Genomic DNA, 13,292 nt, shown 5'->3' with positions numbered 1-13,292 from the left:
TTTAAACTCTACAATTACATTTAAATTGTTTGAATAAATATTCCATGAAAAAAATTCTGCTTTCACTGAATTTCCTTTGCGCTGGTACTGTCACCTCGATCAGGCGGTGGTTTTCAAACCTGGCAACCGCGGAGAGATCCCTTTCTCGCCCCATGGTAATATCGCGAGCAGTGCACATATTTTCAATTGCTGCCGCAGAGGAGTAGCAGCATTTCAGGTACCGAATCTAAAATAACCTCTATTATATTTTAAGACGGATATGACACACACTAGAATATTAGCACAACATTGCTCCGTTCAATTGTACTGGTTTTGGTGTTTTGATGCTATTATATTGACTGAAAAACTGCTTTGTTTTGGTTCTGAAACGAGTCGGGCTTCAATGTTGTTCTTTTCGACGTGGGCCTCAGTACCGCGAGCTTCCGGTGGCTTGTTGTACCTTGACCAGTGGATATTCTAATAACTTGTTTTATTTGTGAAAATATATTTAAGATGGAGACTGCTTGGCAACATGTATTATCCCTTTGCTTACATTTAGTTTAATGCACTCATATATCGACTGCAGATCAGTCAAAATTGTCAATTGTCATCTAAAATACATTTTAAAAAGTTACAGCTTGAGTTAAATTTATTGTAATAATACATGTTATTTCGATTCCCCCAATGCAGGACCATTCATTATGAGTTATGCTGAAAAGCCGGAGGACATAACGAGAGAAGAGTGGATGGATAAACTCAACAATGTCCACATTCAGAGAGCTGACATGAACAGGCTCATAATGAACTACCTTGTGACAGGTATGATGCAGAACCACATTTTTACATAATCCTGTCTTTTGTTTAGGGTTAGAAGAAATGTTTAGTATCTTATTCTTAATTGTGCATTTTGAACAGCAATATATTGTTTGATTAATCCTAACAACTCTATGCCTTTTTAAATCAATAATTCACACTCCCAATACAAAGTCTAACAGTTATGACTAAATGTACTAGAGGGTTTCAAGGAGGCAGCTGAGAAGTTCCGTATGGAGTCTGGGATTGAGCCCAGCGTGGACCTGGACTCTCTGGACGAGAGAATAAAGATCAGAGAGATGATCTTAAAAGGACAGATCCAGGAAGCCATCGCACTGATAAATAGCCTGCACCCAGAGCTGTTGGACACCAACCGCTACCTCTACTTTCATCTACAGGTGACTAAAAGGGCCTCCTTTGATTTATTGATTATTTGTTTCTTTTCTGCACGTATACTTAATTCTCCCTCAGTCCCTTTTGAAGTCAACTTTAATATGTTTGTTTTGTTACTGTATGTGTCACACTTTCCAATGCCTTCCTGCCTCAGACTAATATCTTGAAAACTCTTTCCCCTGTGCAGCAGCAGCACCTGATCGAGCTGATCCGCCTGAGGGAGACTGAGGCAGCGCTGGAGTTTGCCCAGTCCCAGCTGGCTGAGCAAGGGGAGGAGAGCCGTGAATGCCTGACAGAGATGGAGAGAACCCTGGCTCTGCTGGCGTTCGACAACCCTGAGGAGTCACCCTTTGGAGATCTGCTCAACATGATGCAAAGGCAGAAGGTGAGGTCAAATGAACACATGATGAGCCATGAATGGGAAGGACCAATATATTTTTAAACCTCGACATTTGTCCTTGTTTCAATTATTATGACTTTTCCTTGCTTATGTAGCACTGTCTCCATTCTCTTAAAGGTGTGGAGTGAGGTGAACCAGTCTGTACTGGACTATGAGAATAGAGAGTCTACACCCAAACTGGCCAAGCTCCTGAAGCTGCTCCTGTGGGCTCAGAATGAACTTGACCAAAAAAAAGTGAAGTATCCCAAAATGACAGACCTCAGCAAGGGAACTATTGAGGACCCAAAGTGAGAACACCTTTGTGCAAAAATGGACACACCACTCTCCTGTTATCTATTTATACCTAAGCAGAGACTGACTCGTGCAAGACAACCTTTTCTTTCTTTTTTTTTTTTGTAGTTTTTGTTGGGACTCTTTGATAACAAAAGACAGTGCAAAGTGGACGGTTGATGTTTTAAAGTGACTTTAATGCCAGAATCTACTTCTTCCAAGATATAATGCTTTTTTATGAGGTACATTGTATGCTTTGTTCAAGCCTGTGATGTAAAGTTGTGTGATGATTTATCATTTTACATATTTCAGTTATTAGATTTTTTTTCTGTCAGTCGGCAGGGAAAGTTAACACTGTTTGCATATGAAGGGTGAGAATAAAGCCTAAATTAGGCTTGTAAGACTTATGTATTGACCTTGAAATGGAGTGAAAGAAGGTTTATAGTTGATGCTGAAGGATTGGTTGTCCAATGTGTGTATCTGTGTCACAGATATACACATGCTTGTCATCAATGTTAAAAAATTGTAAAAGCAGGAAAATCTTAATGCTTGACTTTCCACTGAGCTGGGTCTTGCTTTTCATCCCGTGTCATTTCTTGACAACACTATACAATGATGTGAATTCATATCTGCCTGAACTGATAGAGGGGAGATAAAAAATATACTTCTTTTGGAACAAAATCTTTTTGGAACCCATGTTTTGCTTAGCTGACATTATTTTGCAATAAAATCTAATTTAAAAGTCGATGTGTGGATTTATAATCACAAGACTTGCCACAAAATGTTTTTAAATTTGCAAGGCACCATAACACCACGCAATATTCAAGACGACATTGCGGGATGTTATGTAATTCTTGGTTCCTCATCTGACCAATGCCAGCTCAGCTGAGCATCCGGCACGGGAGCAGTAACAAACTACAGTAGCCCAAAGGTACTGCGCAGCATCGCTGCCTTGTCTGAGAAATACTGACAACAGCCAACCAAGAGCATCAGAGAAGACAGTCATTATCATCATCCATCTGTCAAGGGCAACGCAAAGCGTAAAGAAAACGACTGAATCATGGTATCTTTTCAATCTAGTCTACTGTTTTACTACGTAATCATATCAGAGCTGTAATGCTTTCATCTCACATGCTGGAGCGCTTTTTATGTTTGGGAGAGACATGCAAGGGAATCGATGGAGTTCACTCCCTTTCATGTACACGCTGTTTAAAAAAGACTGAGTCACGTCTTTACTTCCTGAACAAGGTTGCCCTACCGATGGCTAGAAGAACTGCGTGGCTGTAACTGGAAACTGACACGTGGATTATCAACCCTCAGAGGCGGCACCGGGAAACAGATTCTCTCCTTAGTTCTGTCTCATCCCGCACGCTTCTCTTCACCACCCTGTAATGTGACCCGATATGAATCTAATTGGAAGGAATTTATACAACAGTTTCATCTGAACGTAAGGCTTTGTTTTGTCATCTTTCAGTTTTGCTACGAACGAGAAAGCGCTGGATTGTGAACTTGGGTAGCCAAGGGAAAACGTCAGTAAATATTTATCACTCTCGTTGAATGGCAATTCTTCAAAAACATGGAAAGAACTCTAGTCCAGATTTGGTCTGTCTCAAAGAAAACCACCCTACAGATAAAATCGGTGCCGCTGGATGTCAGAAGAAGGGGTCTGAACTGAATGCGAACTGGTCAAGGTAAGGTCATTGCAAAGTATTAATGGCAACAAATGGAAGGATGATTTTTGGCAAGTATAAACGAGATTCATTGCAAAATTGCCGATGAGGGCTCAATTGATGGCAGTCATTTGCACCTTTTTCTCACGGCACATTTACTTCCCATTTTGACCAAAGCAATACTCAGCATACACACATGTGTATGTGTTTGTTACTTTGTAACTTTTGTAAAGTTAAGTTAGACAGCTTTCAGGCACATATAGCCTACCAATTGACTTCTGAAATGGCTGTCAGCTGCTGGTCCCGAGATGCATAAACTGTAGTTGGCCTAGTGCACCCATTTCTTTTTCGTGTTTAGACTGTTCCTGTGCTAAATCATTTTAAGAAAATGTACTGATGTCACAATAGATGTGTTGACATATACTTACTGAATTCATGCTCAATTTTGAAACAGAACATAACTAATTGGGCCTGTTAACTGAAATACAATGTAAACCAGTTTGTAAACCTGTATTTCCATTATGCTAAGTGTTAAAAGGGAATTCTCTTACATGCGGACATACACACACACACACACACACACATTCCTTCCACTATTACAAGCAAGCTTACACACTACCTAACAAAAAAAAGTATCAATTAATTAGTACATTTTTACTCTGTGCAGACCACTGGCACGAATCTGGACAGTCGTGCTGCTGTTGGGGACATGCCTGCTGTACTGTGCCCGTGTAGCCATGCCCATTTGTGCGGTCAGCATGGCAGAACAGTTCAGCTGGACCAAGAGAGAGACGGGCATGGTGCTGGGCAGCTTTTTCTGGGGCTACTGCTTCACCCAAGTCATTGGGGGTTACGTCAGTGACAGGTGGGTGATGATTTTGACCAGTACTCCACACACTGTGTGCTTTGGTCTGTTTGCACTAATGGAAGGCAAATACTGGGATTGGGTGTGAACTGTCAAAAGAAAATATAATTTTATAATGATGCATACTACAAATATCTTTTTTAATGGAAACAAGGTCATATTGTTTGATGTGAATGTTTGCAGAGAGGCACTAAAAACAGACAGCTCTACCAACTGGTTTTGGTGGGTTACGCCCAGGTGCCACTGCCAGCATCATTGCAACATTGCAAACATTGGATAATGATATCCCAGTTAAGACCTTAATAGTGTAGCACGTCAGGCTGCATACTCAGGGAAGACACCCATGGTTATCTATTACTCAACAATAGACATTTCCAGATGGATGTATCATTCTGCACTAGTCAGGGGAAACCCTGTACCCACAGTTGTTGAGTATGTGCCCCTCCACTAGGTTCAAACCAAGATGGAACAGTGATCTGAGTATTATGTGCTATCATGTGTCTGCTCTCAGGGTGGGGGGAGAGAAGGTGATGCTGCTGTCAGCAGCAGCCTGGGGGGCTATGACAGCCTTTACCCCGGTCCTGGCCCGCCTCTGCAACCAGCCCATCTTCTCCATGACACTTGCTCGCTTCCTGATGGGGCTGCTGCAAGGTGAGGGGGAAGAGCTGCCCTAATGCCACATTGGTATTTCAGTTATGAGGACAGATTAACATGAAGCAACCTTGTTAGATAAGGGTTTAGTTGTATTTAAAGCATCTGACTGTAACATTGTGAATTATATTTATATTGTACATTATAGCTATTTTATACTTTATATTTAGTTTATTTTACATAGTATTAGTTAATTAGATTTTGAACCTTGTATAATATAGTTGGACTTGTTTATTTATTTAAGATGTACTCCTATATGTTGAATGTATGCACCTTCCTGCCAAAGTAAATTCCTTGTCTGTGCAAACTTTCATGGCGATTAAAACCCCTTCTAATTCAGATAGCTGCCAGTGGTCAAGGTTTAGCTTGGTTTTGTTTGCAATTAACCTCGGGGCTATTGTAAAACCTGTTTATGTATGGTCAAGATAAGAAAAATGCTGTTGACTTTTCTGTGAACTAGGAAACCCCCCCTGTAATTTTGGATAATGTTATGTTCTTAGTCTGCTCTTTCATTTTTTGTTGGACTTAATCCTTGTATTTTACCTTGAGAATACAATACATAATTTTATTTCTCAAATGTGAAGGTGTGCACTACCCCTCGCTAGCCAGCCTGTGTTCTCAAAAGGTGGTGGAGAGTGAGAGGGGCTTCCTCATGAGCACAGTGGGCAGTGGCTCCTACCTGGGGTGAGTCTGCATCACACACACATCCTGCTTTCACAAACAAACACGGTTGGTCTTTGATACTTACTTGGGGCCAGTCTTGTGGTTCACCTCCTACTGGTTATTGATAAATCAAAGCAAGTCAACCTACAGGTACTGTAGGTTAGCATGGTTTGACTACTGTATCTTCATGGGGTAGAAAGACAAGAAACTCATCGGTCACTGACGCTGAAAAACCTGTCGTGGGACATTTTGGAAACTGCTTTGAAGTTTCTGTGTGCCTTTTATTGTTCCCTGTCTCCTTTAGAACACTGGTGATAGGAGCGGCTGGCTCCCTCATGTTAGACCTGTATGGCTGGGAGAGTGTCTTCTATGCATCTGGCCTGCTCTCTGTCCTGTGGGCATACTGCATGTGGAAATATCTACTCAAAGGGGAAGGTAAGTGGTGTGTGAGTAGTTGTGAATGTACTCACATTGCCTTTTCTGCATCATTGTTCTAAAGAGAGAGCCATGCAGACAAATCGTGTGTGTGTGTGTTCCAGGACCTATCATCACTCTAGAGTCTCTGGGTAGCGGGGGGACTCAGTCCAAGCTGTCCAGGAGACACTGGCTGCGCCTCTTCAAACAACCTGCTGTCTGGTGAGATAAGAAGCAAAGACAATGGGGAATTCTACTGTCTGTTCATTCGTTCGCTTTTGGATTGGCTCGTGTTTGGTTTGATTGTGTCTCCGTCTGTCTGTGTGGGTGTGAATGGCAGCCTGTGTAACTGGGTTTAGATGAATGAGCAGTTTACCTTCTCTGTGTTTAGCTGGGTTCAGTTGCACACCTATTACTAATTAGATAAAGCCCTTATCTGTACCCAGGAGAGGAAGCCAGGCGGTTGAGTCTGTGGTCAGTCAGCTCAGCTATCTGCTGATAGAATGTTCTCAGATAATGAGTTCATTCATGTCCTCTGTGCTCTGTCTGGTCTCTGAGGGACAGTTATTTATAGAAGCTCTTGGCTGTGCCACTGATCTGTGCTGTTTTACCTGACTTGAAAATATGTGTTTGGTTTCATTCTCTTTCATAGCTTAGCTTTTCCCCCAGAGTAAAACAACCCCTGAGTTTCTAGAAGTGTGCTTGTATGAGAAAGTGACGTTCTCATGTCACACAAAATTGCATCTCTGAGTAACTAAAGATAAAAATGCTCATATTACCGTCGACCCAGCACACAGAATGGTGATTCTTCCTTGCATTTTAATTTACTGGGGATTTGGATCGTTTGTCAAACATGCCACAGTTCTTAACAGGAACCACTATTGTGTAGCTTTTTAATAAGATGATATGGGACATGCGGGGTGTCACGTTTTATTTAATCTAAGTTTTCCTTACAGTGCTGTTATTGTCACCCACCTTTGCACCGCGAGCACCTTCTTTACACTGTTGTCATGGCTTCCAACCTTCTTCAAGGATACTTTCCCAGAAGCCAGGGTAAGTATGTTAGCCCCTGCTCTCAAAGCAAAAGCAACCTTGATACAACAAGCATGGCATGACAGAACTAACAGGCAGGAGAATTAGATCAAACCAAGGAAAACAAGATTGAGGAGGCTACAGTAGTTCTTAGTATTTGAAATGTTTAGGGCAAGGTTAAGGACTGTCAATTTGTGTCAGCACAGTAAGGTTTAGCAGCAGTGTACTATTACTTCACAGTTTGAAGCACCAAATGCTTATCCAGCAGTGGTCGCTATAAACAGCATTACTTTTGCAGTACTTTTACAGTCAACTTATGGGATAGACAAGCCAGTAATGTCCATCCTTGGTGATCCGTGTTAAAGCATTTCCTCGTGTGTTTTTGTTGTTCCCTGTCAGGGTTGGGTGTTCAACGTGGTCCCCTGGCTAGTGGCCATCCCCTCTTCCCTCTTCAGCGGCTGTCTCTCTGACCACCTCATCAGTCAGGGTAAAGCAACCCTTTCATTTGCATATGGAAATACAAGACGACACATGGAGTGTCATCTAGCTGCTACTTGACTCTTTTCTAACTCTTGTTTCCCACTCTCTTGCTCTAGGTTTTGATACTGCTGCAGTGAGAAAGTTGATGCAGGTATTGTAGCTGGTTTCAGCTTGTGTTGTATCACATTGATGGTCAGATGGAGTTTTAACCTTAATATGAGCAACACCTCCCTGAATGAACGAAACCTTGCCACTGCAATCATGCCCTAAACTGGAAGTCTGTGTTGGTGTGCTCTCTCCATCTCCACCTGTCAGTTCTTCTCCATGGGTGTGTCCAGTGTGTTTACCCTCTTGCTGTGTGGCACCTCCACCTTCCCCTGGGCCATAGCCTTTGTGTCTGCCACCATGGGCCTAACCACCTTCAGCCACAGGTACTGATGCCCAGGCTTACACCCGTGCACTCAAACCACCTGGCCACCAACTTTCCAGGAGCAGACTGTTGTATCTTTATGGACACAAAGGCCTCTAGGGAACGGTGTTGCTACGCTGCTGTTCTATTACTCTTATCACTTTATGACTCCATATTCAAGTTACTGTTTTACTGTGACTCATTCAGACTATGAGTCAGTCTGTGTAGATCTAATGTAAATGATGTGGGAACTGTTTTCTTTGTGTGATTGTTTTGTAGTGGTGTGTCGGTGAACGTTCAGGATCTGGCTCCGTCTTGTGCTGGGGCTTTGTTTGGTATGTTTTAAAGTTCCTATGAAACCTTCAGTGTATATGACCGTATAAAAAACACAGTTAACTCCATCTAAATACTTTTAAAAACTAAAATGAAAATATTTTATCTATTGTATTATTGTTTGGTTGGTGTCACCCACCTGGCTCTTATTTTTATTGATTCACCTCTGCTCTTTCAACATCAGATTTTGAAAATGTCTGTTAAGTTAATGCACCTTATAGACATGTGTAAGAGGAACATTAATGAAGCATGTTTCTTCATTGCAGGAGTTATGAATACTTGTGGTGCTTTCTCGGGTGAGTTCCTAAATTCAAGTGAAAAGTGTTGAGAAAATCTGTGATTAATCTTTCACCAGCAGCACGGCCATTGTTTAGCCCTTTTGTGGGGAAAAAAAAGTATTCATTCAAATCTCTGAAGGAAAAACTTTGAGCTGTGTGTCTGCTGTCAGTCACACAGACACCAAGTTCCATGATGCTCATTTCATCATGGATTGATAATAAAGTTAGTGTCTGATGAATAATTGAGAGAATAGGAGATGACAGTTACTGCTCCTCTGGGAGACCAAGAATGAGCTTTTTGTCATTTCTCTTCCAGTTATTCATACAGCATCCAGCAGGGAGGGGAGTATATTCCTGAAGCATTAGCATTGAGTAACTATGCTTGCATATTAGTGAAGTTCAGTGCTGCTCTGAAGCCATTACTAAGATATAGCTGTACGGTGCCTCGTATCAAGAGTGTTCCATGGATTTGTATTGTTTATGTTTGTTGGTCTGGTAGTCTGTGGTGTTAGACACACGGGTCTGAGCGTGTGTGTGTGTGTTCCATACAGGAGTTCTGATGGTATATTTCTCTGGATACCTGATTGAGACCACGGGTTCATGGGCAACAGTGTTTGCCCTCATCTCCGTGGTGAATCTTCTGGGCCTCTGCACCTTCCTGGCCTTCGCAGAGGCCCGCCGGGTCGACATCGACTCTGCCAAGGTCCGCTACCACAACATTCACATCTGACAGAATCCGTCCAGGGTCAGGCCCAGAACCAGCACCCTCAGACCAGATCCTGAACTGTGGGAAAGAAACAACAGGACAGCGCTGTCATACCAGAATATGGGAGCACACTGAATCCTCTCAAGTGCCCTGGAATGTTACTGAACTGCCTTTAACATCCCCCAGGCCTTAGTGCAGAACTTGAAACTATTATGTAAATATGTGTGTAACCATCCAGAGCTGGCCCATTTGCCTATGAGAAAGGTGAGTGTATTTGAGTTCTTGTCAGACCCATGCAGAAAGTGTGTGATCCCTTCATGACTGTGCTTGATGAACACAGTGTTGTTCTTTAGGGACGTGGTTCTTGTTCACTCGTGATGCTCGGCCATTTCTGACTGTCTGAACTGAGACTTTAGTTCAGTCATGGAACTACTGACTGAAAGTCACAGCTCAGACAGTTAACTGTGATCTCATTCTCTCCACACCCAAACCACATGTGATGTATTCAGAGGAAGAGGTGTGTGTTGGAAGGGTGAGGGGGTGCGAATGCTGTCGCACCTGGAGGGTTCTAGTCCACTGTCCACCACTCAAAATAGACGGGACTTGTTTGTGACTAAAACCTAAGTACCAAGTGACTAATTACCAGGCCCCCCTTCACATCCTGCTCAGTTAACTTCTATGGCCCCCATCTCCATAGTTACAGGTTTGTCATCTCATTGCGCGTCACTGGGCTTTGTTATGGCTGCACAGCACCAGCTTCAAAACCTTCAGTTTCAGTGTCAAATATTTTAAAGACCAAATGATATAAATGTTCTATTTAATTTTGTTTATATTATTTTTACAATCATGCATGATGCATTCAATAACAAATACCTCACTTCAGTTTGGATTACTTATATTTATAATAATTATCAAATAGATCTGTCAAGTCTTATCGTATATATTATACATTAGAGATGAAATTTATGACATGCTGTAGAATGAAGCAATAGCCTGATGCTGCCCTTCCTAGCCTCCTAACCATCTGAACACCAGTCCGAAATTCTCCAGGGGTCACCTGCTTTTACTTTGCCTTTGATCATTGTGCCTCATTTAATGTAGGCCTAGCTAAAGGACATGCTCATGGGGATAAAAGGCGTGTTCAATGTAGAGATTCTATCATGTTGTGGTTACTTCACAGTCAAGACAGGAAGTGTGGTCATTAGGGAGGAGGCACCATAACTTCCATATCAATAGGAATGTCCCTGTTCAGTTTCTCACTGTTCTTTCTAATGGTTCAGATGCAAAATATCTCTGTAGTCTCTTACCTTCTTTACCATCCCCATCCAACACAAACTCAATACCTGACTGCTGTGGAGCACATTACTTATGTACACGTATTTAAAGATCAGTGAAGATTAGGAAATACATATTTGTATCAAGTCTTGGGACCTAACTTGTCTATACACATTCAATCCAATGTATTTATGATAGTCTTTAATACATGGTTAATTGTATGGCCTTCTGTTTCATTACTGATGTTTCATCAGTACCAGATTATTGTAGATATGTATCATATACATTTTCTTACTGTACCATTTGAGCTGTTCATGTGTTTTCAGTGAAGTCAGGGCACATTCGCAAGCTGTCTCCAATGGTACTTGTCTGCAGAGAGTAGCCTGGAAATGTGTATAAAACTGTTGCTGTTAGCTTGTAATTTTTGTCTTTGACAGACAGTTCATATAATTTGGCCCTCCTTACCTTCCAAGCCTCACTGCAAAGGCAACAACAACATTCAATAGAAAGGTTACTGTATTATCATAGTATTTAAAGATTGGCAGCTGTTTTATGGGAACCTAGTTCCCATGAGATCATGACAAACAGAACAGGTAAGTTCTAAAATACCTTCCTGAATAAGATGGTCTCGTGTTACTGAAGACATTATACAGTATACAGACTCAATTAATGTAGGATGGACAATTAAGCAATAAATTAGTAGAATGACGCATCGCTAGTTTGAAACTGCTATGTATAGATATATACCTGTAGTTAATCTCATAATTTATATTTTTGGTTTCATGCAGAAAGTAGGATGCATACAAATAACAAAGGCTTCTTTACAAGCTCCCTATTCATTGTTGATTCTTCTGTAGTAGGCAGCTTTAAAGGAAAAAAGCTTAGTAATTACATGAATGCACTTCAGCTGCTTTAATTGTATGGTCTGAACACGTTCATTACTTGTCTGATTTCTGTTACTTTGCTTTATGATGTTTTCATTCCTGCCGGATACTTCATTAACAAGACACAACACTGTTGTAATGCACCAACTGTGTTGTAAGTTACTGAAAGCTTTGACAATATTGTTTTGATAAGATAATGTATGATATGTTATATCATTTATTTAAAGTTAATGGGAAATAAATGCAGTGTTCTACTGCTACAAAGATGTATTTGTATGCATATTTTCTCGAATTTTTAAATAAAATCTATTTTGTCAATTGGATTGAGTTGATTGTGCTGTGGTTCTTGACTTCATTCCAGAGGAGGTTCCAACCTACTTGGGAGGACATCAAGTAATACCAAACGGTAGTATTTGTTATGTCTTTATATCCCCATTAGTTTGGCCTTAGCGAATCTATCCAAACTTGGTCATGGTGTAGTGTCACTCTCAGGCCACTGAGAGGCAGCACAGTGCCAGTAATGTGGCTATGTTTGCAAGAACACAGGCTCATTTGAAGAACTACTTTTATAGACTACTTGTACAGTCAAAAAAAATATGTATGTCCCACTGTATATAGCTTCTGAAACATGAGGTACATTTGTGTGTATTTGTGAGTAATTGACTTTAGCATACTTGTGGCAAGTACTGACACAATACCTGCCACAAGTATACATTCCCCCCCCCCCCCCCGTTGTCCCCATATAGGCAGTGTACAACCCATCCAGCAACTTACACCATAGCTGTTACAAATAGATGAGTAACTTGGTCAAACCAAGTATAGTGTAAGTGTTTGTGTGTTTCAGTTGTGATAGTAGATGTTCTCTCTGTTACTGGAGCAGGTCTGTCCCATTCAGACTTCCAGTCCACTACAGGCCCAGCTCCCCAGCCCAGGCCAGTGGGACTTAAAAGGTGGCACCATATGGCAGGACGCTGTGTGCCATGTTGGCTAGCTGGCACCGCCAACTTGTGAAGGGCCTGACGCCAGTCAACCCAACCCAGCCCCTCTCACGGGACTCAACGGCTCAGGTTACCATGGAGACGGGTGGCTTGCGTCCATTGTTGTGACAATGGGGAAAAGGGGAGGGGTCACGGATCATGATGTTTGTACTGTTACTGCGAATCCATAAGTCAGTGTAGGTAGATGCACAGGGAGGCTCAGCCTTACTGTTAGAGTAGGCTGCTAGTCCCTATAGGAGGACTTTCACAGTGACAGTAAATGACGGTCTTAAAACACTAAAAGACATAATCATGATGAGTGGCTTGCTATTTAATTAGTGGAAATGAAGCATTGGAAGGGAAGACAAGAGGGGAGGAACTCCCCCGTGTTGAGAGGCTGGTGGAGACTGGGACAGTAACCCACCAAGGCCCAGGCCGTCAGAGAGCCACAGATACATGTAAATGAAATAGCCCCCATTAATAAGTAATTAACATCAAGTTAATGACAATGTCACCGTGTCGCCGTCTCATGCCTTGTCCTTCCTCCTTGGCGGAGGGCCTCTCTCTCCCTCGTCCCTGATACGAATGCTAATTAGCGTAGCGCCAGGAAGAACCCTCTTACAAAACTAACGACATCAAGGCCCAGTTAAAGACACTGCATTGTGTGTGCAGGATTAATAACTCACTAGTAATGGATCAGAAGGCATTATAAGTCTGTAGGTCCTTTGAGACTTTTTGTATAGCAAGGCTTCAGCAGTTTTAGAGCTAATTGTGTTGTGCCTGTTAGCCCGGTGTAGGTC

At 41.9% G+C, this 13,292-nt stretch overlaps 2 protein-coding genes across 2 annotated transcripts; both read left to right on the top strand.

Annotated features, from left to right (window-relative positions):
- Positions 1–68: 68 nt before the first annotated feature.
- Positions 69–2,600, top strand: LOC146252197 (glucose-induced degradation protein 8-B homolog). The gene is made up of 5 exons (XM_084680247.1): positions 69–217; positions 670–798; positions 994–1,190; positions 1,373–1,570; positions 1,703–2,600. Exons 2-5 carry the CDS (start codon positions 681–683, stop codon positions 1,874–1,876), a joined length of 687 nt encoding a protein of 228 aa, XP_084536373.1. The 5' UTR covers positions 69–217; positions 670–680; the 3' UTR covers positions 1,877–2,600.
- Positions 2,601–2,750: 150 nt separating this feature from the next.
- LOC146252196 (voltage-gated purine nucleotide uniporter SLC17A9-like) lies at positions 2,751–11,838 on the top strand. The gene is made up of 13 exons (XM_084681192.1): positions 2,751–3,546; positions 4,193–4,390; positions 4,902–5,041; positions 5,626–5,725; positions 6,009–6,139; positions 6,244–6,340; positions 7,075–7,171; positions 7,550–7,637; positions 7,747–7,781; positions 7,946–8,061; positions 8,319–8,374; positions 8,639–8,668; positions 9,202–11,838. The coding sequence occupies exons 1-13, from the start codon at positions 3,413–3,415 to the stop codon at positions 9,378–9,380; spliced, it is 1,401 nt and encodes a 466-aa protein (XP_084537318.1). The 5' UTR covers positions 2,751–3,412; the 3' UTR covers positions 9,381–11,838.
- The last annotated feature ends 1,454 nt before the right edge of the window (positions 11,839–13,292 follow it).

The sequence above is a fragment of the Hypomesus nipponensis genome, chromosome 18 (genome assembly GCF_054491055.1).
Source record: "Hypomesus nipponensis isolate SF chromosome 18, ASM5449105v1, whole genome shotgun sequence".
Classification (NCBI taxonomy): Eukaryota; Metazoa; Chordata; class Actinopteri; order Osmeriformes; family Osmeridae; genus Hypomesus; species Hypomesus nipponensis.
This window is presented reverse-complemented; position numbering and strand designations above follow the sequence as displayed.

Excerpts from the sequence above, each read along its gene's own strand:
- LOC146252196 (XM_084681192.1), top strand. The coding sequence starts at position 3,413 with ATGGCAATTCTTCAAAAACATGGAAAGAACTCTAGTCCAGATTTGGTC. Across the intron at positions 3,547-4,192 it reads CTGAATGCGAACTGGTCAAG|ACCACTGGCACGAATCTGGA; the intron begins GTAAGGTCATTG and ends TACTCTGTGCAG. Across the intron at positions 6,140-6,243 it reads ATATCTACTCAAAGGGGAAG|GACCTATCATCACTCTAGAG; the intron begins GTAAGTGGTGTG and ends TGTGTGTTCCAG.
- LOC146252197 (XM_084680247.1), top strand. The coding sequence starts at position 681 with ATGAGTTATGCTGAAAAGCCGGAGGACATAACGAGAGAAGAGTGGATG. Across the intron at positions 799-993 it reads AATGAACTACCTTGTGACAG|AGGGTTTCAAGGAGGCAGCT; the intron begins GTATGATGCAGA and ends TAAATGTACTAG. Across the intron at positions 1,571-1,702 it reads ACATGATGCAAAGGCAGAAG|GTGTGGAGTGAGGTGAACCA; the intron begins GTGAGGTCAAAT and ends ATTCTCTTAAAG.